The 21,812-nt window shown below is 37.8% G+C and overlaps 1 protein-coding gene across 6 annotated transcripts in view; it reads right to left on the bottom strand.

The window, feature by feature from the left end:
- The window catches only part of DCAF6 (DDB1 and CUL4 associated factor 6), a 102,532-nt gene that overhangs the window by 55,847 nt on the left and 24,873 nt on the right, over positions 1-21,812 (bottom strand). For all 6 annotated transcript variants that reach the window (XM_054199986.1, XM_054200075.1, XM_054200154.1 and 3 more), the window contains exons 3-7: positions 16,028-16,120; positions 10,581-10,766; positions 5,620-5,733; positions 4,384-4,519; positions 2,222-2,436 (exon numbers count right to left, since the gene is read on the bottom strand). In XM_054199986.1, the coding sequence (XP_054055961.1) occupies positions 2,222-2,436; positions 4,384-4,519; positions 5,620-5,733; positions 10,581-10,766; positions 16,028-16,120 (744 nt within the window). The remainder of the gene's footprint in view (positions 1-2,221; positions 2,437-4,383; positions 4,520-5,619; positions 5,734-10,580; positions 10,767-16,027; positions 16,121-21,812) is intronic.

Genomic DNA, 21,812 nt, shown 5'->3' with positions numbered 1-21,812 from the left:
TTTAACAACATATAAAAATGGCCTTCAAGCAGGAAAATAAAGAAGAAAATATCAACATTATGATGTTGATCATAAATCACCACTATCAGCAACTAGGAGGAAGAAACGCCATCATTATCACAGAATCATAGAACTGCCATCACTAAACCACATCTCTAAGCACTATGTCTACCTGTCTTTTAAATACCTCCAGGGATGGGGACTCAACACTTCCCTTGGCAGCCTGTTCAAATACTTAATAACCCTTTCAGTGTAAAAATTTTTCCTAATATCCAATCTAAACCTGCCCTGGCGCAACTTGAGGCCATTTCCTCTTGTCCTATCACCTGTTACTTGGGAGAAGAGACCGACCCCCACCTCGCTACAACCTCCTTTCAGGTAGTTGCAGAGAGAGATAAGGTCTCCCCTCAGCCTCCTTTTCTCCAGCCTAAACCACCCCAGCTCCCTCAGCTGCTCCTCATAAGACTCGTTCTCCAGACCCCTCACGAGCTTTGGTGCCCTTCTCTGGATACGCTCCAGCACCTCATTGTGGTGTATTGAGGGGCCCAAAACTGAACACAGTACTCGAGGTGGGGCCCCACCAGTGCCAAGTACAGGGGGATGATCAGTTCCCTGGTCCTACTCACCACACTGTTCCTGATACAGGCTAGCATGCTGTTGGCCACCTTGGCCACCTGGGCACACTGCCGGCTCATATTCAGCCATCAGTCTACCAACACCCCCAGGCCTTTTCCTGCCAGGCAGCTCTCCAGCCACTCTTCCCCAAGCTTATAATGCTGCATGAGGTTGTTGTGACCCAAGTGCAGGACCCGGCACTTGGCCTTGTTGAACCTCACACCACTGGCCTCAGCCCATGGATCCAGCCTGTCCTGAGCCCTCTGCAAAGCCTCCCTACCCTCAAGCAGATCAACACTCCCATCTAACTTGGTGTCATCTGCAAACTTACTGAGGGCGCACTCAATCCCCTTGTCCAGATCACTGATGAAGATATTAAAGAGAACTGGCCCCAGTACCAAGCCCTGGGGAACACTCGTGACCAACCGCCAACTGGATTTAATTCCATTCACCACCACTCTCTGGGCCCATCCCTCCAGCCAGTTTTTAACCCAGCGAAGAGTACTCCCATCCAAGCCATGGGCAGCCAGTTTCTCCAGGAGGATGCTGTGGGAAACCATATCAAAGGCCTTACTAAAGTCCAGGTAAACAACATCCACAGCCCTCCCCTCATCCACCACGCGGGTCACTTTGTCACAGAAGGAGATCAGGTTTGTCAAGCAGGACCAGGCTGACTGGGCCTAATCGCCTGGTTGTCCTTCATGTGCCGCATAGTGGCACTCGGGAGGATCTGTTCCATGACCTTCCCAGGCACCGAGGTCAGACTGACAGGTCTGTAGTTCCCGGATCATCCTTCTGGGCCTTCTTGTAGGTGTCACATTTGCTAGATGCTGGTCAACTGTGACCTCCCCGGTTTGTCAGGATTGCTGGTAAATGATGGAAAATGGCTCAGTGAGCACTTCCGCCAGCTCCCTCAGTACCCTTGGGTGGATCCCATACAGCCCCATAGACTTGTTTATGTCTAGGCACTGGAGTAGGTCCCTCACCATCTCCCTTTGGATTACGGGGGCTTCATTCTACTCTCTGGACCTATCTACTAGCTCAGAGGTCTGGGTACTCAGGCAACAACGATTCTACTACTAAAGACTGAGGCAAAAAAGGCATTAAGTATCTCAGCCTTCTCCTCATCCTTTGTCACCGTGTTACCACCCTCATCTAACAAAGGATGTAGATTCTCTTCAGTCCTCCTTTAACGACTAATATATTTATAGAAACTCTTTTTATTGTTCTTAACATCCAAAGCCAGGTTAAGTTCTAGTTGGGCTTTGGCCCTTCTTATTTTCTCCCTACACAGCTTTACACCATCTTTGTAGTCTTAACAACATCTTACTGTTACTTACAACCAGTTGTCAGCATCCTGCTGTCTTCACTGGGAAGATGAGTGTGTTCGGGTTAGGGGTAGGGTTAGGGGTTGGGGGGGGTAGGGGCTGAGGGGGAAAAAAAATTAAATATTGCAAATATGCAAATTCTATAACACAATCTACTTGTCACATCTCAATCTATGAACAGCAACATTAAGATTAATTTAAAGGGAAATACAAGTGATACAAGTGTGCTATGAAAAAAAACCAAACACACATGAAAACAGGTCATCTTAATCACTTGCCTCTTCCCGTCTCTCTTCAGCAGAAGGAACTTTAAGTTCTCGTGCTGTGTCATCCTTGGGATCAAACAAGTATATGTAATCTGAAGAGTAGCTAACAAGGATCTCTTGACCATCTTCACTATAACATAGAGATGTTACTCTGCAGGATTTGTTATTGAGATGAGGAGGAACAAAACGTGCCACCATCCCAACAGTGCCCCTACCAGCATAATTCCCTATATTTAAAAAAAAAAAAAAGGGGGGGGGGGGGCAGAGGGAGAGAAGAGAGAGAAAGAAGTGACACATTTACTATTGCAAATTTTCAAAAGCTTCAATATACTCCTTATTTAACATTCAACAAAAGATGATCAGAGAAAATATATGTATCCTATAGCTTTTGCATTAAATTAGATCTGAATAGTGACGTATCAGATCTTACTAGTATTTTATATTTTTGTTTACAAACTTTATGTACATAAAAAAAAAGATGAACAGACACAAATATATTCATATATCACATACCGATCACATGACTGTGTGTGGACGCTATCTGTCAATGTAGTACAAATGGAAATTTTGTAACCTAAGAACACTTACAGAATAATAATGCAAATCTGTATCTACACGTAAAATTAGAAAGGAATTCATTACATGAAACTTTGAAAACCTCCTCTTCCTACCCAAAATGTTTAAAAAAAAAAAACCTAGCTTTTTTTTCTTTGAGACATAATAATACTGTCACTTTGAAACTGCAGAACTATACAAATACATTGGAGGTGAGTTTTCAAGGAAGCAGTCCATTACACACACTAACACAATCTTAAATTCTAGAATTACAAATCTGGGAGCAGATAACAGTAACCTATAAGGTATAACACTGAGAAAAACAGACTATTCCAAAACCTCATCATTTGCTGTGTAACTGTTTCCCACATGGCATATCTGCTGTGGCTCAGTACGTGCAACAGTCTGTCCTTGACCACAGACAAGTTCAGAGTTTATCATGTCACACTACATAAGGACCGAAACAGATAGTTTTAAATGAAAATCAATTTTTTGAGTTTGCTCACTAGTCATAGAATACCTCACCCCTTAAAAACAACAAAATAAAACAAAACATAACCCCAAAACCCTGCAAAACAAACTAGAGAACACTAAAAAAATACATCTAGAAAAATCAGTCTTCAAAATTTTGTCTTTTTTCTCCTTTACTCTATAGGCCTGCATACCTGAATTAATTTTATTCCTGTATTACTACAATACAAAAGAAGGTACAGAGTACCTTTTAATCAACCCCCAGAATCTCTTCTTTAGGCAGTTCTCAGAGAATTTTGCTGACCACTGTGATGAAAGGGAGAAATCTTACAAGAACATTAGCCTGATGAGAGGTATTTTTATGTTTATTGAGTGATCTTTACTGTTTCCTTTCTCCTCCATCACAATCATCAACAGGCAAATGCTGCAAGAAGTGACAGATTTTGTGACGCTGATGACTTTCATGAAGGTGTAGGCACAGCTATGTGTATTAATTCATATGTGTCCAAATATACACTGATCATACACTGTAAGAAAGAAATACATTAGAACTACGTAGCACACTTTTGCTTGTCAACTGCAATTTTTTTTTTTGCAAAATCCTTAGGCAGGCATCTGAAGCATGCTAGCTTTCACATGAAGAATTTGTAGCTTTTCAGTGAACTTATGTCAGATACAGCAACAGCTACTGTAAAAATAAGCATATTGCATGACATTACAGAGTTCATAAGATCTGTTCCCATAAGGAGTAACATATTCCAGCATGACAGAGTACAAGAAGATAAGAACTCAATTAAAATTCAGGTGGACCACAGCAGGCTGCAATCACTAACTTTTCAGAATCTTAGAATCACATGTTTCAAGACAAAAGAAGAGACGTTACAAAATGTCTTTTTCTGCATTCAGTATACAACCTAGTCTAATGGATGAAGAGATTAACTTTACTTACTTATTTCTGTATTAGCAAATACTAGAGTGAAATAAGTCTATTATTACAAAGCATAGTTCTCAGAGAAGCAAGCTACACTTCATTCAGTATTACACTTCAGTCATTCACCATCTATTTTGAAAAGAAAAAAAAAAAAAAAAGAACCTGAAATTGGAACTGCAAATAGTTAGAAAAGCTTACTGTAAAGTATGGTTCCTACCTGTTGCTCTTGTACCAAGCATTCGCCGATCATATATTCTTACTGAGCTATCAGAACAACCCACAGCAAGATAGTATGGGATTGGTGGACAGATAGCAACAGAAGTGGCAGCACGCCGACAGTTTATTAAAATATCCTGGAATAAACAAAAATACAGCACTCAAATAATAGCTCTGAAATATTTGAAGTATAAGTCTATTTTTCACTTCAGAACAAAGGCCCATTAGTCAAGGAGGTTTTGAGAAAGCTAGGTCTGGCCCTGTGAAGATAGATTGTAAATATGTCAAACAGAAAAGCCACTGCAGAGAAGGAAAACTATCAGAGAAAGACATATAGCAGGAGAGCAACTTAAAAAGAAAACAATCAAACCAAAACAAACCACAGGAACAAACACTTAAAAATAGATAGGCATAACAACTACAGATTTATAAATTAGCTTGCACCTTGGGTTTTCCTACAGAAACATAGATAGCTGTTGAGTCAGAATCGCATCAAATACACAGAAACAGTCTAAATGAATGTAAAGGATTAGAATATATTTCAACTATGGGCAGACAACTGGATAGAGGAAAAGAAAGAAAGAAACACCTATAACTGGTAAATATGCACAAAGCAGAAAAAAATTAATCAAGAGTACTAATACATACTTCGGTATCAGTTTTTCTCCAATTCAATATTAAAACTGTTTCTGAAATCCAAACACTGTGGACACCACCAATACCTTACCTTCTAGGGAGAAATACCAGTGACTAATTCAACCTAGTATAATTAGTTACCAAATATTTTCTTTTGGAGGGACAAGGGATGCTCAAGATCACAAAGCTGCAGATGATTTTTCAAGGCTCATTTTTTGCCTCCAGCTCTACACTCTATAGTAACTAATGCAAACCAGACCAAGAGATTCAATTTCAACACAGAATCTTTTCTACAACAGAATCTATATCTAAATCCACAAAATCTGCATCTAAAGCCTCACACCAAAGTTCTTAAACTGAAAAGTGCCAAAGGAGATATTAAAAAAAAAAATTAAAAAAAAACCAAACAAAAAACAAAAACAAGGAAAGAAAGAAAAAAGACTCCCCAAACTTTTTTTGTTTCTTGGGAAACATGTTGTCATCTCCACCAACGACCCTGAAATCTATTATTTCTAAAAGCCTTACCAGAATTCATATCCTATGTTTGTATGATGTACAGCTCTACATTTAGGTCATCTTTATTAAAAGATTTCACTCTTACATCTTTACAATCTTCCTTTGTGCAACTTGTTTTGATTCGAGTATCAAACCATCTTACAGTGCCATCTTCACCACAAGAGAGGAAAGTATAGGGATCATTTGGTACTGTCATAATCTGATCAAAAAAAGAAAAAAGTATTAATACTTCCAGAAACATCATTAATTTGAAAATAAAAGCATCAACGTTTTGAGCAGCAGTAAAGGCTGAAGCAATTATGACTCAGTAAAGCTTTCTAATGAAATAAAGAAGAAAACTGAAAAACTGCTGATGTTTCTTCATTTTCAAGGAAAAGACTGAACTACTGAAATTAAACTGTGAAACGTCACATAAGATTAAATATTTATAGGTCAAATCTTACAGTTATTTTATTATCTTTTAATAAGGAACACACATTTACTGCAATCAGTTTTCAAATAAGTAATCAATTTGCTGCAACAATTCAACAGAAGCTCAGTTTATTTTCTATCAAGTAATTGAAGACAACAACAAACAAACCCCTCAGAATGCTGAATGACATGAAAATACTAGATGGCATTTATGCCCATTGGGCCGTTCTTTTACATTCAAAATAGTCCCCTGACGCAACTATGCATTAAAGGCTGTTACTAGCCTACCTCCTGCCTTCCTGCCTGCGTTTTTTTTTGTTTGTTTGTTTTTTTTAACTTTTTAAGAGAACACTGTATTCCTCTATTTTACTGACCTCAGCCCTACTCAAACTAGGGAAGACTCAGATGGAGTCTCACATGTATGGCTTCACTCATGAAGGCCTCCTTAAGACAAAATAAAGGCAAGCAACTGTAATGTTAAAGCTGAATTCCACAGGTCAATGAACATGGAAGAAATGTCATGATTTTTACACACTATCCCTTAAATATAAACAGAGAATGTTGTAGAAATTAGGCATATTTTTCTTTCCTTACACTACTGCTAGTATCAGTAACTTCATAGAAATTTATAAAGCTACAAAAATCAATAATAGTGTAATACACTAATTCAACAGAGCAAATGAGTGATTCTGTAACACTTTTTATGTGATTATTTCTTCTCCACCACCACCACCCCCCCGCCGCAGCCCCAACTCTTAAAAAAAGTAACCTATGGATATCTGTAAATCTCTCTACCTAGAGTGGGATTACAAAGGTAATCTCTGCAGGATTCAGCATTTCTTCTTGTAATGCTCAGTACATTAACTGAGACAATGTATGCTGTGCCATATATTACTGCTGACAAACAAGAACTTTAACAGACAGAACAAAGCCAAATTTTTAATAACAATGGAACAATAAACTTCTGAGCTATGACCATTATTCTTCAATGTTAGTGTAACATATTGAGTGTTTTTCACTACATTCACTCAAATTGATTTTATTAGTGTAGTTATGAAAGCCAGCAATTTTTCTTCAATCCACTAAGTCTTTCCAGTATTTTTGCTATATTTCAATGCAGAGCTTGCATTGAAAACATTTACTTTGTTACAAAAATGTCACTGAATGTGGTATAACACAGCAAGCTCTTATTTCTAGTAGTTGTATTTTATTTTTGTTCACACTGATACTATTTCACAATATACATGTAATAGTGCAGTACGTACCTCCACTTGCACATGCCAAATTTTATGCATGGTGCTTAAAAACATACTAAGTACTTTATAAGCACTAAAATGGAAAAATTGAGAAGCGCATACTCCAATAATTAAGAGTCATTGTTACTATATTTAAGTTCAATGGCTACAGATTACATATATGAAACCCTTTTTTACTAACTAAAAAAATCCCTTTCTATTTAACTTTAAAAACATACAGCTATATGATCATTTTACTGTATGGAAAATATGAAGGTAAGAGTTGTCAAAAAAAGTATATTCTCTTTCTGAAATGTAATTAACATGAAGGGCAATAAAGAAAAGCATTTGGCTGAGTAAAAATAAACTCGTAACAGTCCTGTATAAACCAATATTCTCCAGAAACATGTTTCAAGAACTTCTCTCTCCCTCTCTACTTATTCTGTTCTCCCCCAGAATTAAAAACAATTGTCCAATTATCTCACAGTTCATAACAATCTACACAAATTTCCACATTCCTGTATTTCAATAGATGTTTTTGTAATGTCTTGAACTGTCACAAACTCCAAGTTTAAAGCACAGCATAAATTCAAGCCACATTCAAATTTAGAATTAGTACCTCAGGGGCAGATGATGTTGGCTTTTGTTATTTAGAGAATCCAATGAGTCAAACTTCTATATTTAATACATTGATGTGGTTGCATACAGCTGGGCAGCAATGTCACTATATTTTGAAATTATTTTCCCACTCCAGAAAGCTCTCAGTGACAAAGTTACGCTATGTCAGAAGCTGAAGCTGCATCTCAGCCATTTGCTTAAAACCCCCTGCTATTTACTCTATTATACTGTCATATGCCAAGGCTCAAAAAAAGATGTGCTATGCCATACAGTAATATATGCATTTAATGTTCAAATATCAGGTTTAAGACACAGTAACAGAATGCATAGTCTTTATAAAAAGTATCTCCCAAAACGTTTTATAAACGTATTTTTTCAAAGACTTTTTGAAGAGAGCTCATATTTAGATATGTTAAACCTCAGTGCAAAACAGGCTAAGAGAAATAACTTCAGATACGCAGTTGTTAAAACTGTCAGCATCATATAGGGGTTTTGAGATCCCTTCCATTAACTGTGTTTAAAAGCAGTATAAGCAACCAAAACAATATTGTGTCTTGTGTCTTTATTTGCTAGACTGTTGGGCTCTCCGTATTTCTTCTAAAATATTTTTCAAAGCCTGTCTGTTTTGACAAGTTTAATTCATTGTGCCTATCAAATTTATATTTATCATCTGGTTTAGGAGCTTGCAATGTGCATACCATCATTACTGATGACAAACACCACCTTGCAAAGAGACAACCAGCATCTCATATTATAGGTTTGAAGTGTTATGTTCTAGCCTCCGTTACTACTCCTGACCCACAAGCACAACTGGCAACTGCTTTCATTGACTTCTCCCAGTTTGATCATTGGTTTGCAGCACCATCTGGTGTCAATCAGTTTACGTAATCAACTAAACAGTTGGTCAACCCAAGCTCAGGCAAATCAAAACTTAAGACACCACAGTGACTTCTCAGGAACACTTTTATGCTCACACCAACTCTTTCATATGCAGTACTCAGAGCGTCCTAGCCCGTGACTCCAAACTTCACACACTCAACCCCACTGTTTTAATGATACTTCTACCACTACCTTCATGTTTCCTCAGCACAGTATCCATAACCATTCTCCTATTCTCAAGCTCAAAAATGTTTTATATAATGCTCACAACTAGCTACCTAGTTAACAGAGGTACCAGTTGAGCCAGTAACTGGCTGCTCCTCAAGCCTGCAGTCAGCCAGCAAAGGGGGACTCTTATTTCCTCAGGAAGTCACAATGCAACGACTTGACAGACCCCCTCCTCAACGAGGACATTTCAGCTTTAAGAAATAGCATCTCGCTCTCCAAATGTTCTTATGAAAAGGCAGATTTTATTTGAGATACACAGAACATCCAATCAACTTGCAGAATCCACCGACTAGCATACAGACTACTATATAAAGTAAACTTCAGTGAGAACTGAGGCAGTTTAAGCTTCTGATTGGGGGCCATAAGGACCAATGCTATTCAAAGGAAACAGTAGTTTCTCAGTCAAAACAGATCTCAAAAATAAAAGCAGATGATGTGAGCCTGGGATCCAGAATTACGTTTTGCAAAACTGAAAATACAGTCTTGTATTAAACCCAGGTAAAACCAAACCAAAGCAAAACCAAAACCACAAATCCCGGGAAGAGAGCGAATACCACAAGGTTCATTCAACTGACCTACAAAGTTATCCTGCAGACAGGAAGTGTTTTTGACAAAACCTGTAACGGAACATGTGTAACTACAACCGTAAGGATACTTTTACTCCATGATCAAAAATGAATTCTGGCAGTACTTCAGCCATTTTCTTTTCTCACACAACCCTTTCACATCCCCCATTTTTTTTCTTTAACAGAGTTTTAAAAATATTTTGTTCACTTAACATACAAAGAAAGACATTTAAAAGCTTGCTATGAAGTCTGAGCTAAATAGTTTACAAAAAAGCAATGGATTTGGAATTTTTTCCCTTGGGTGTGTACTGTAGTAGCGTTAAAACAAATAAATAAATAATCAAAAAATCTGGAACATTTATAACATAAGAAGGAAATAGCCGTATTTTTTCTATTTTAAGCACAGTAAGTTTTACAAGCAGCAGATTTTGCTGTCATTAAAATAAATAAATAGATCAATAAATCTGATCATCTTCCTAACTAAAGTAACATTTTGCTTCTTCACTTGCCTATTTATATGAAAAAAAACTTCCAAGGGAGGATTGAAAACATTGGCTCTAAATTTACACATAAAGAGTTAACTAGAATACACAACAGAGAAATTACCTAAAACTGTAAATATTTTTTTTGAAATTAAGTTATTCATACATGCTGAAAATAAGCATTTCTTAGAAGGTTTTAAATTGTGAAAAAGGCATTAAACTGTTGAAAAGCTGGGGGGTGTGTGTGTGTGAGAGAGATAAAAATAAAAATGTAAAACATAGACACTGCCCCCACCCCCCAACCTATTTCAGAAACAAATTCACAGCACAGTTTAAATCACTTTTGCTCTGCAGAGGATTCTTTCAGTGAAGGTGTATTCAGCTATTATATTTGCAAAGAAAGTGGTCTCAATTACAATGTTTCTTGGAAAGTCCTTCATTTAACGTAGACAACGTATTTCTCTTAAAGCCTACTCTAAGAAAAAACATAATCAAAAAAGCTAGAAGTAAGGTTCTTTAATTCTTACTGAAATAAAGCTTTCATCGGTCTGTTTAAAATCTTGAGCAACAATACAAGAAGATATGTATTTACATATCTTAAAATTATCATATACTTTTGTGAGGTACCTCATAGGTAGTTCCATAGTGGCACGTATATTGGCATTGTCTGTTGGTCTCCGCATCTTGTTCAACATTAGTGTAAAAAATTACTCCGTCTCCAGAACAAGATACAATCTGTTTGTCATTGGTGCATGGTAAGAATTTTGCACTAAAGATATTGGCCCTGTGTCCTGAGCGAATGGTTGTTAAGACCTAAGGAAGAAAGAAAAAGGAAGGCTGTATTAGGTTAAGATTTTCAAAGAAAATAAAGAATGGGAAAATAACACAGGCTTTGGTACTATAAAACATCAGTTATGTACAGACTGCCAGTAACCTACAGCTTAATACAACAGAACAGAGAAGCTGTCTTTACATCAAATTTCTACGAACAAAGCATTTCCACAAGAGACATTCACTTATGCACTTGCACAAAGTAGCCTGCAAAGGACTGGAATGCAATTGCCGCATTTTGTTTTTAAAATGCTAGTTACATATCACACCACGTTTCTCAAAGTAAAACATTAGTCCAATGCGATAGATAGCATGTCCAGACTGCATGTCAGTAAGTATACATTTAGAAGATCTGCAATATTGTGGGTCAAGAAGAACATGGCATTGTAATCCAAGCCAATTTTATAGACTTTAAAAATTGATGCTACTCTTAAAATAAACTCGCTTCAAAGAGGAGAACTGAAACTAATAAGAAAGGATGCTCTGAAACCAGTCAAAAATAAACAAACATTTAAGAGCACGATTACAGGCCAATAAACTAAGACTTGACTTAGTCTCAATGAACGTCGCTGATCTACAGTATAGCAGAGAAGCACATAATTTACTTCACCATCACAGTTGGTTTTAAACACTTTGTGATCACTGTTTATATTTCCTAACATACTACTTATTAGTCTTTAAAAACTGAAAAAAACTCCATATGCTTTCCTGTGCACTAGTTAACATTCCATTCTTACCTCACTTTGTGTATCTGCAACATTAAAACCAAACTGCATTTTCACCAGTACTAATGGGAAATATATACTTACCGAGTTGTTTACAGTATGAAAATTACTTCCAAATTTCCACTCAATTAACTTAATTAAATAAAACATTATGCAAATGAAGTTGCTCTGTCACTGATAGCTGGTGCCTAATACTTTACAAGTGCTATTTCACACGTTTTAAACAATTCACACACACAAGAAAGATTAATAGTGTATCTGCATATTTTGAAAGATACACAAGGCTCATCAGGAGGTATAATATGTTCATTTTAGTTCAAGAAAACTGCCTCTTAATTTAGATTTGTTCAGATTTCTGCATTTTACTGAAAACCTTCAAAACCCAGACATTCAAAAGAAATTGGAAACTCAGTATCAAAAGAGCAACTCAGAACAAGTCCATAAGGTACCCTAGTTCACATCACAGTTAAAGACATGTCACCTGTCCATCCCCCCTCTGATTTTACGATATTGCTACTGTGAAAGAAATATTTTTGTTGTGACAAGAAATCCTTTTTGATCTCCCTAATAAAATAATAAAAAAAAAAATTCCAAACAACTACAGGCTTCTTTACCATCATAGATTACTCTTGCCAGTTCTCCACCACTTCCTCCCTATTACTGAATGTAAGCAGGCAGACTTTTTTCTCTTGGCTCTGCTGTACAGGGTCCTTCTCTTACCAAACTAAATGTGCTTCTTTCCCCCCCTTTTCTCACAAAGCTCAATCTAACACCCTTGCTTTTTATGCAGCCAATAGCCACCTTATTCTAATCTTCTGATTCAGTTTTCCCTGTCTGCAGATCTCAGTTTAGATGTGGAGATCTACATTTGATGATTGCCCTCAAAGTTGGAAAAACTCAGATTTGTCTTTCTTCCCTTCTCTCCTCCACTGTAAAACTGAAACAGCATTCAGAAATATATACAGCTACACATTTTCAGTAAAGAGTTTTCTCACAGGCAGACCTAACCCCGTATCTTGCCTGCCCCTCAATTTCCTGACTATGTTGTGTGGTGTTGCAATAAAAATTATTAAAGTATTACAGAATTTATTATATGCAGAAGATTTTCGATGCCCTTCTTGACTTGCACTCGGGTTATTATACTGCCTTAGAGAGGGGAAAAAAAGGCATAAAAAGTTGCTTGTGCCTAGGCAGCAAAAAAGATGAGAAAATTTACACAAAGTAAAACAATACTACCACCTTACTCCATTGGAGCATTTTACTACCAACACATAACAGCCTACAAATACTTAACAACTGAGTAAAAACAGGGGAAACAAAAGAATTTCAGATGTTCTTCAAAGTACTTAACTAGCCGGAGTAATTTAGACGTCCTCCTAACTTTTGCAATTGCTTAAGTTATATGTTACACAGAAAATCAGTTGAAGAGGCAACAAATTCAAGAATTCAAATTGCATCTCTTAGAAGTGCAGGTTAGATCTTTGTGACAGGATTACTAATTCACATAGCGATGCCGGAAGCTTGCATACAAGCTCCATCCCTAACAATAAGTACTTTCCTCCAAGGAAGTAGAATTCCTGGCAGCTACTCTGTTGTCTCCTTTAAACCTGAAATGTTTACGTCCCACATCCAAATGGAAACTCTTTACAATAAAAAGAAAAAAAGTCACTATAATGAACAAACCAGTATTTTTAATCACATTAAAAACTAAAATCAGTTTTAAAAGTAGTTTTATTTCCATTCTTAGCTTACTTTTTGAAAAGAAGCCTATTGAAACAAATGAACAAATGCAAGTCAAATATCGGTGGGTTTCTAAGCCTTCCATGATGTAGTTAATATAGGGTTCCCATTTAAGATACTCAGCATAGAATCATTTACAATCCAGCCTTTTCAACAGTACTTCCTTTTAAGAGGTCAAATCCCTTTTAGAAGTAAAGGAAAGCAAAACTAACAGAACCGCATCCTAAAGTGAAAAGTAGCAATCCTGATTCTAGAAAAGCTGTAAACCTTCAGCCCCACTAAGCACCTTTCAAAGCTTCCCCAGCACTTTCTCATGTGAGCTGAACCCTTTCTCTCACAGAAGATAAGGCAGGCTAAAGATTCAAAAATCCTGAGCGTAACTACTCCTACGAATCTGTCTTCACACTGGTATTAGCTGAGAGAAGTCTCGGGCTCCATTTAAAGGCTTTGAAAACTGAGTGGGTCAACCTGATGTAAATTTATACCTTCCCAACTTTTTGTACCATACTGGTAGCAGGTAGAGCTTTAGCTCCAGTCAAACTCTTCCCGCACCCTGCCCCCAGTAATGTGATGCCTAAAATAAATAAAATGACGAAGAAAAGATCCACAAGAAGAATTATTTTCAGCCATCCCATGCAATTTGAATTCTTGAATTTGTTGCCTCTTCAACTGATTTTCTGTGTAACATATAAGTTGAGCAATTGCAAAAGTTAGGATGTCTGAATTACTCCTGCTAGTTAAGTACAATAAAGTGCTCATTCTTTTGATTTAGAATTGCAATTACTATTAGAAATCACAGTAACACATTTCTCCTCAGATGCACAAACACTATAAATGTATAGCCTATTCAAACTTGAGAAACACATTTAGAAAAAAATCTCTTTCTGAGACACATTACACAGTAAGAGTTAACATTTATATCTGGCCGTAAATAACACAAACTGAAGTGACTTACATAAAAACTCATGTAAATAAGAGTTAAACAAGATTAAATGCTTCCTCATTTGATGGCTGAAGTCTATTTTTGCTACTCTAGCTAGCTCATAACAGAAAATATGGTGATAAGGAAATCTGCCAAGATGACAGAATTACAACAGAGTTCTGGTATCAATACCAATTTGCTCCCCTTTCCTGTATTGATTCTGTTCCTCAAGCCACAGAAAAGAAGCTAACACAATTGTAACAGTCATTAAAAATCGCATCTCTAGTATGTTTCAGGAACAAAACTGATTATTAAGTCTTCTGGCTATACCTGCTGTTTTATAATTGCATCTGCATATATTGGGGGAAAAAATAATTAAAAAAAAAAAAATCTATCTGCTCTGCTATTACATAAAAAAATAACTCAGTTGATTTTAAAAATAAGAAAATAAAACATCTCCTATATTTCTCATTTGGCTTAAGTGCAGCAGTAGTACACAACAAGGAAAAAAAAGCCACAAATACATCCCATGAAAGCACAAAGTTTAAATTGCTGCATCTATTAAAATACTTTAATACAGTAAGTATATAATAAGATAATGATATAGCAACTATCCCACAGTGATATATTAAAATAAACTCTGCACAATGAATAACACTGAACACCCTTTCCTTGCACGAAAAATTTCTACTTTGCGAGTCTCTCCAACACTCGCTTTGGAATATATCCTTCATCAGCTTCATCGCTGTCTTAGATATCTCTTCTTCTTCAGCTGAACTCTCACTCCAAGAGAAATCCTGGTCTTACAACACTGATCTGAACTTTGTCAGACTGACATCAACAGTTGAAAGGAAGAGATCAAGTTTGGAAGCTATGGCTCATTTGGGGAAGTGAGAAAAGGGCCTTACCTATAGGCACAGGCAACATTCCAGATCATTATTATTCTCCCACCACAGGTCTTCAGGAAGGCAAAATATTGCTCCCTCCATAACCTTCTATTCAGACTCTTTTCCACCGTACCAACCACACATTCTGGTTCCCCCACCACATTTAATTTTTTCAGCACCTCTTCAGGGTTTAGTTCTGAACCTCTGAGAAAGCATGGGACAGTACTTCACTTGAACATTGCTGCATAGGATCCCCAGCACTGAAGAACACAGTTTAGAGCATCTGTTCTATCAAACTATCAGAAGCTCCTTAAAGGAGCAAAGTGTGGAACACTGCTACTACGCGATGAACGCTAGCTGACATTACTGGAAGCCACTCGACTGCATTGTAACCTGTATGAGTGCAGATGAAGAAAAGCAGAGACCTTTACAGGACTTTCCCCTTCACAAATCTGTTTCCCCTATTTCAGTACAAATTCTCCATCCACATACATGCACACACAAGACCATGTAATGGCAAATGGTAATAAAGTATTTTAATCAAGATTGACACTTCAACAACATTACAGAGAAAGACAACTCAGTATATTACATCAGCAAAAGCTAATACAATATTTTAAAACTAAAATGAAACAGAAAACAATTTATCTGACTATAAGATTTCACAAGAATTACTGCATTCTATTGTTAATTCTGACACTAATCTGTTGTGAGACCATGTCCCTTTTGTGCCAGACCACCTACCGTAAAATGGGATAACACCTATGTCACAAGGGATTAGAATACTAAGGTTTTCAAGCACTGTGAATTTTTATTCCCATTTATAAACACTCTAAAGTGCCTGATATTACCTTTGACAGACAATAATTAATATCTGAAAAATAATTTCTTGACAAATATCTTAACCTGTTGAAAAATAACAACCTAAATCCTATTTGAAAATTACTGAGTATCCAGAAACAAACCTACCTTTCTGCTATAGGGATTACTAATTACCAGATTGGTGTCATCCGAGCCAGATAAAATATATTCTCCTGTATCATTCCAGCAAATTGTATTCACCTGCATGAATTAACAAAAATTAGTTTAGACTCACATTAATTCAATTTTCAGAATATTAAAACATCAACACTCATCCAACACTACAGAAACAGGACTTAACAAATTCACGTGAAATAATGTAATTTCTAAGCAGCTAGCACAAAAATAAATAATTGTGGTTTTAAAACAAATTGATAAGGGAATCACCTGCTTCACCTATGGCATCTCAATTACTCCCTCTGCTCCTGAAGAATCCATCAGGTAAATCAAGCCTTCCCACAAAGGCCTCAGTAACCACAATTTTACACATTCAGGTACTTCAATGTACCAAATCTACTCCACAGAGTTCTTCAAATTTGAACTGGAGGGCATCACAATGCTCTCATTATTGTATCTTCACCATATCCAAATTTTGACCATCCATTGCTTTATATACTTTTCAGTGACAACACCTTCTCAGGGATCATGTGAAAAGGACCGTAGAATCCATCCCAGATCCCTTTTGAGAAGTGTTAGTATGCTGGGAAAGAAGAATGCTACAGTGAGGTATGAAATTTTATTGGGAGAACTTTACAATATATTTCCTTATCAATTCTCCTTTTCACAACACTGAGTTTAATAATGCGTTAATGAAATAAAGCTGTAAAAGCATTTAAATCCAGGAAGCTCTGAAAGTATCCTTAGAGTAACCTGTCTTCAAGTAGCAGCTCATGCACACGCACCAAAGACTGCAAGCATGACCATTATTACTTCAAATAGCCTCTAAAATAGCTTAAAGTGTCAAACTGCAGCCATCAACATCTTCTGTTGGCTATATTCCATTGGCAGAATAACTGCCTTAGTGTGATATATCAGAGCGGACTATATAATTAGTAAAAAACCCACTTCATTCTACATCCTTTTCTTATGCTTTTTTCCTATTATTCAAATGTCTCATTCCAAGCCCAAAAGAAAATATTTTTGTTTAAAACAAATATACCCATTTTAGTTACTATTTTAATTACAACCTCAGTTGAGGTCCTTAATGAGGCAAATTGCAAAATCAGAATTAGCTGTTTCAGACTGATCACACGGGCAACAACTTAACATACTCATCAAGGAGCTTAACAGACATGCCTATGGCAGAGTTATTTCAATGCTCAGCAGCAGTCAAATAATGTTTGAATCATTAGGGAACGCACAGAAAAGTAAACATCATTCTGTCAGTGTATACATCTATGCATGGCAAAGCTGTGTCTTCCACACTAGGCAGTTTTGGTTCACATCCCGCTCCCATATTCTCCATTTCTATTACTGCCCATTTGAAAAGAGAAATTATGAAAAGAATGACTAGGATGATCACAGGTATCTAACACTTTTTATTGCAAGAAGAAATTAATTTGTACTGCTCTGGGGAGGGTATATGACAGAAGCTTATGAAATCATGAATGACATGAAAAAGGAAAGAAATAATTTTCCGTGCATCTTTACAGTACAGGAAATGGAAGGCCTTCAATGGAACCATCATATGACACAAATGGCATTTTATTAAAACTGGAATTCATTGTCATGGAATGTCCTAAACACCAGAAGCGGAAGAATATACATATTCATCAAAGAAAAATGAGAAATTATCAGAAACAAAGATGTAACTTTCACTTCCATCTCTCCATTAAAGTTCAATGTGTTTTCTAGAATAACCTTCAAGTACTGCCTGCTTGCCCTGTCTCAATTTTACTCAAAAATCAGTACTTGACACTCTCAGGGCCAAGTTACGAGGCTCGACTGAGCATTGGTATGACCTTGCATGGCTACTCCTATGATTTTATAATCCTGGTTGTCAATCACCAAGAACCATGCATTCAACTATCCCCCAGACCCATGTATCATTGAAGTAACCTGTCCTGACAATGACTGTACTTTAAAAACGTTGTCAAACATAGCACAAACACAAAACCCAAGAACGTTCATTTTCATCTACATTTCCTTTCAGGCAGAAAAATACTATCATTACCCTAAAGAAACCAAAAATGCTAATAAAAGGATACAATAATAGAAAGAAGAATAAAACAATGAAAAAAAACAAGGAAGCTGCCAAAAAGTTAAAAAACATGATGTGAGTGAGAAAAGCTAGAATAAAAATTAAACAAATTGAGTGGGGCCAGGGGGTGTACATGCATGTCCAAAAACAAAATCTGAAGGGCAGGAAAGCAGAGAAAGCATCAAAGATGCACAGGGGAGACGTGATTATCTACACTGCAGCATCATAAGCCTACACAAAACATGAATCATTCTCCTTCTAAATTCCGATTTCATTGCACTGATTGCCTCAGCATTGAGCAATTTCAACACACCCTGCCCAGGCCAAAGGTGCTTCAGAAAAAATCCTGAAGTGAAATGACATAACCAATGTGTGCTAGAGGTCTATAACTAAACAAGCTTTTTATACTGTACCAGACCACCTTCTCAACACTACTGTCAAAAAATAAGTTCGAAAATAACAAAGTCAGTGAAATAAGCTTGGGTTTTTTTTCCAGAGAACACCAACTTTTCCGTCAATACACAACATTTCTCAGTGTTCAGTAAAACCTATCGACCAACAGTGAATAACCCCAATAAATATGCATAAGGATCACTGAAAACAGATCCTCGGTATGAGCTGATTAAAAAAAGTTCTTACATCTCATTCCATGGTAGCAAAACAACTATTAAAATTAACACCGTAAAATGAGGACTAGCTAGAAAATTGGTTTGTCTTTCAAAACTCTGTAGAAAAGCCACATATCTCCTACCTTCACAACCACCCAACTAAAAGTATAATGTAACAGTTACTACCCTAACAGTTTGAAATTCTTGGAAAAAAGTTAGAGCCAAAAGAAAGGATGCATCAAACACAAATGACAGACAATTACTACCAAAATGAGAAAAGTCAAAGGGTGGGTAATTAGCTTCATTCTATGAAGTATTCCACATTATCAACTGTACCTAATTTTATTTGCCACTCAACTAAGCTTTGAAAGGAATTAGCAAGCACTTTTGATTCATTAATTAAATAGTAAAAAATAAATTTACTATCTCTGTGTTTTCCTCAAAGACAATGCAGGAGGCAGTACAGCCAATCCTTAAAATACTGAAAAAGCAAAGTCCTCCTATCTATCCAACGTAACAGCAGAATTAACTCTTTTGTGAAGAGGATAGATTAACAGAACACAAGCAATAGAAGAAAGGAAATAAAAATGACTGTAGATATCCAGAATATCAGAAAGATCTCCCAAGCAAGAAAGGGGGTGAAAAGGCACTACTTTTCATCTACAGAGGAAAAGGTAAAAACTGCATGTTTTAACCATTTGCAAACAAACTTCCCGCACTAATTTAAGCATAGCTTTGAGGACTACATCTAAAAATGACTTGCTCACAAGTGCCATCCTGAAGGAGATGGGTGCCACAAAGGATGCTTGTTTGTTACTGAAATGAATGTCTATACATAGAAATGAGAAATTATTCATCCAGGTAATTCTTTCCTTTATTTTAAAATGTAGTATTTGCTCACGTTAAAGGCTCCATCTACCTACGCATTCTGCAGTTCTACCTACCTCAGCTTTCACAGGACCAGAACTGGAAGAAAGTAAGTGATATTTTTACTTCAATATGGTTTAGAGTTGCTTTCTCCTCTATTTTCCTTACCCTTCATCACTGCTGGTCCAAATTGATTCTCTTTCAACATTTCTCCTTTGGATTTAGCCACTTCATACAGAAAGCATCTCATGTAACTCTATACATTTCCTCATCAGCTTAAGCACCCTTTAGAGTGAAAATGGTAACTTCTTTCTTGCCAGAAAATGGCAACTTCTGGCATACACATGACCTCACTGAATTGGACAATGTGAATCTTATTGAAAGAGGTGTCCTGGTTTAGCCTCAGACAAAGAACCACGTGCCGCTCACTCGGGCCTTCCCAATACAGGAAGAATCGGAAGAAAAAAAGGCAAGACTCTTGGGTTGAGACAAAGGCAGTTTAACAGAACAGCAAAGGGAACAAGCAAACAACAACAGTAACACGGACAGAGGAATACACAAACACGGTTATGGAACCGCCGCTCCCCGACCGGACCCTGGACAACGCCCCAGCCCACTCCAAGGTGACTTCCTGCCCCCTCCCCAGGCAGCTCAGGGTGGGCATGGCTCACACAGCATGGAATACCAGGAAAAATTAACCCTATCCCCGCTGGAACCAGGACATTATCCACCCCTTATTCCATACCATCTATGCCATGCCCAGATCTTACAGGTTCCAATGAATTGCCACCACTTTCCCCTGTCATATATATATATACATATATATTCATGCAGATATAATGCCCTTAGTTTATGGGCCATCCCTCCAAAGTGTCCGTTGAGTTCTTTTAATCCATGGCTTTGGGCTCCATCTGTTAGAACAGTCTCTCAGGGCAGGTGAGATGCTGCGTGGTGCTGGCCTGTTGCATGCTGTATTTTCGGATGTTGTGGCTGGTGCACCCAGTGTGGCTCATGCACGCAGTCCGTGGGCTGAAGATGTAGATCTTGAGGAAGTTGCTGGGCGCCAGCTGCTGAGGTCAGTTCTTATCCCATCACCCCTGTGCCTTACTCGTAGTACAACTGATAGCAATTATAGTCATGAGGACATACAGTGACAGTGTTACTTAGCAATTAACAACACACAATTTGATTCATTGGCTATTCTCACCCAAAATCAAATCCCCATGAGGTACACATCGGACTTCCCCATCCTGCCGCATCACCCACCAAGTGCACCCAGGTCCTTGGGCAAAAGCAATCCCACGGATGGGTTTGCCTTTGCCTGAGGCAGGACTAACCCAGACTGTCTTCCCTAGCATATTCTTCATGTGCACTACGGGGACTTTATCCCCTTCTACGGTACGTGGAAGTTTTGATTGGGCAGGGCCAGCCCGATTGGTAGATCCCCTGGTGTTAACTAGCCAGGTAGCTTTTGCTAAATGTGTATCCCAGTGTTTTAAAGTCCCACCACCCATTGCTCTCAGTGTAGTTTTTAACAATCCATTGTATCGTTCTATCTTCCCAGAGGCTGGTGCATGATAGGGGATGTGATATACCCACTCAATGCCATGCTCTTTGGCCCAGGTGTCTATGAGGCTGTTTCAGAAATGAGTCCCGTTGTCCGACTCAGTTTTCTCTGGGGTACCGTGTTGCCACAGGACTTGCTTTTCAAGGCCCAGGATAGTGTTCCGGGCAGTGGCATGGGGCACAGGGTATGTTTCCAGCCATCCAGTGGTTGCTTCCACCATTGTGAGCACATAGCGCTTGCCCTGATGGGTTTGTGGCAGTGTGATATAATCAATCTGCCAGGCCTCCCCATGTGTGTATTTCAGCCATCGTCCTCCATACCAAAGAGGCTTCAAACGCTTGGCTTGTTTGATCGCAGCGCATGTCTCACATTCATGGATAACCTGTGCAACAGTGTCCATGGTCAAGTCCACCCCTCGGTCACAAGCCCATCTATATGTCGCATCTCTCCCTTGATGGCCTGAGGAGTCATGGGCCCACCGAGCTATGAATAGTTCACCCTTATGTTGCCAGTCCAGATCCACCTGAGCCACTTCAATCCTAGCAGCCTGATCCACCTGCTGGTTGTTCTGATGTTCCTCCGTGGCACGATTCTTCGTATCTACATGGCATACTTTCACAACCAGATTCTCTATCTGGGCAGCAATATCTT

Source organism: Rissa tridactyla, chromosome 1 (genome assembly GCF_028500815.1).
Source record: "Rissa tridactyla isolate bRisTri1 chromosome 1, bRisTri1.patW.cur.20221130, whole genome shotgun sequence".
NCBI lineage: Eukaryota > Metazoa > Chordata > Aves > Charadriiformes > Laridae > Rissa > Rissa tridactyla.
Note: the sequence above shows the minus strand (reverse complement) of the source record. Positions and strands in the feature narration are given on the sequence as shown.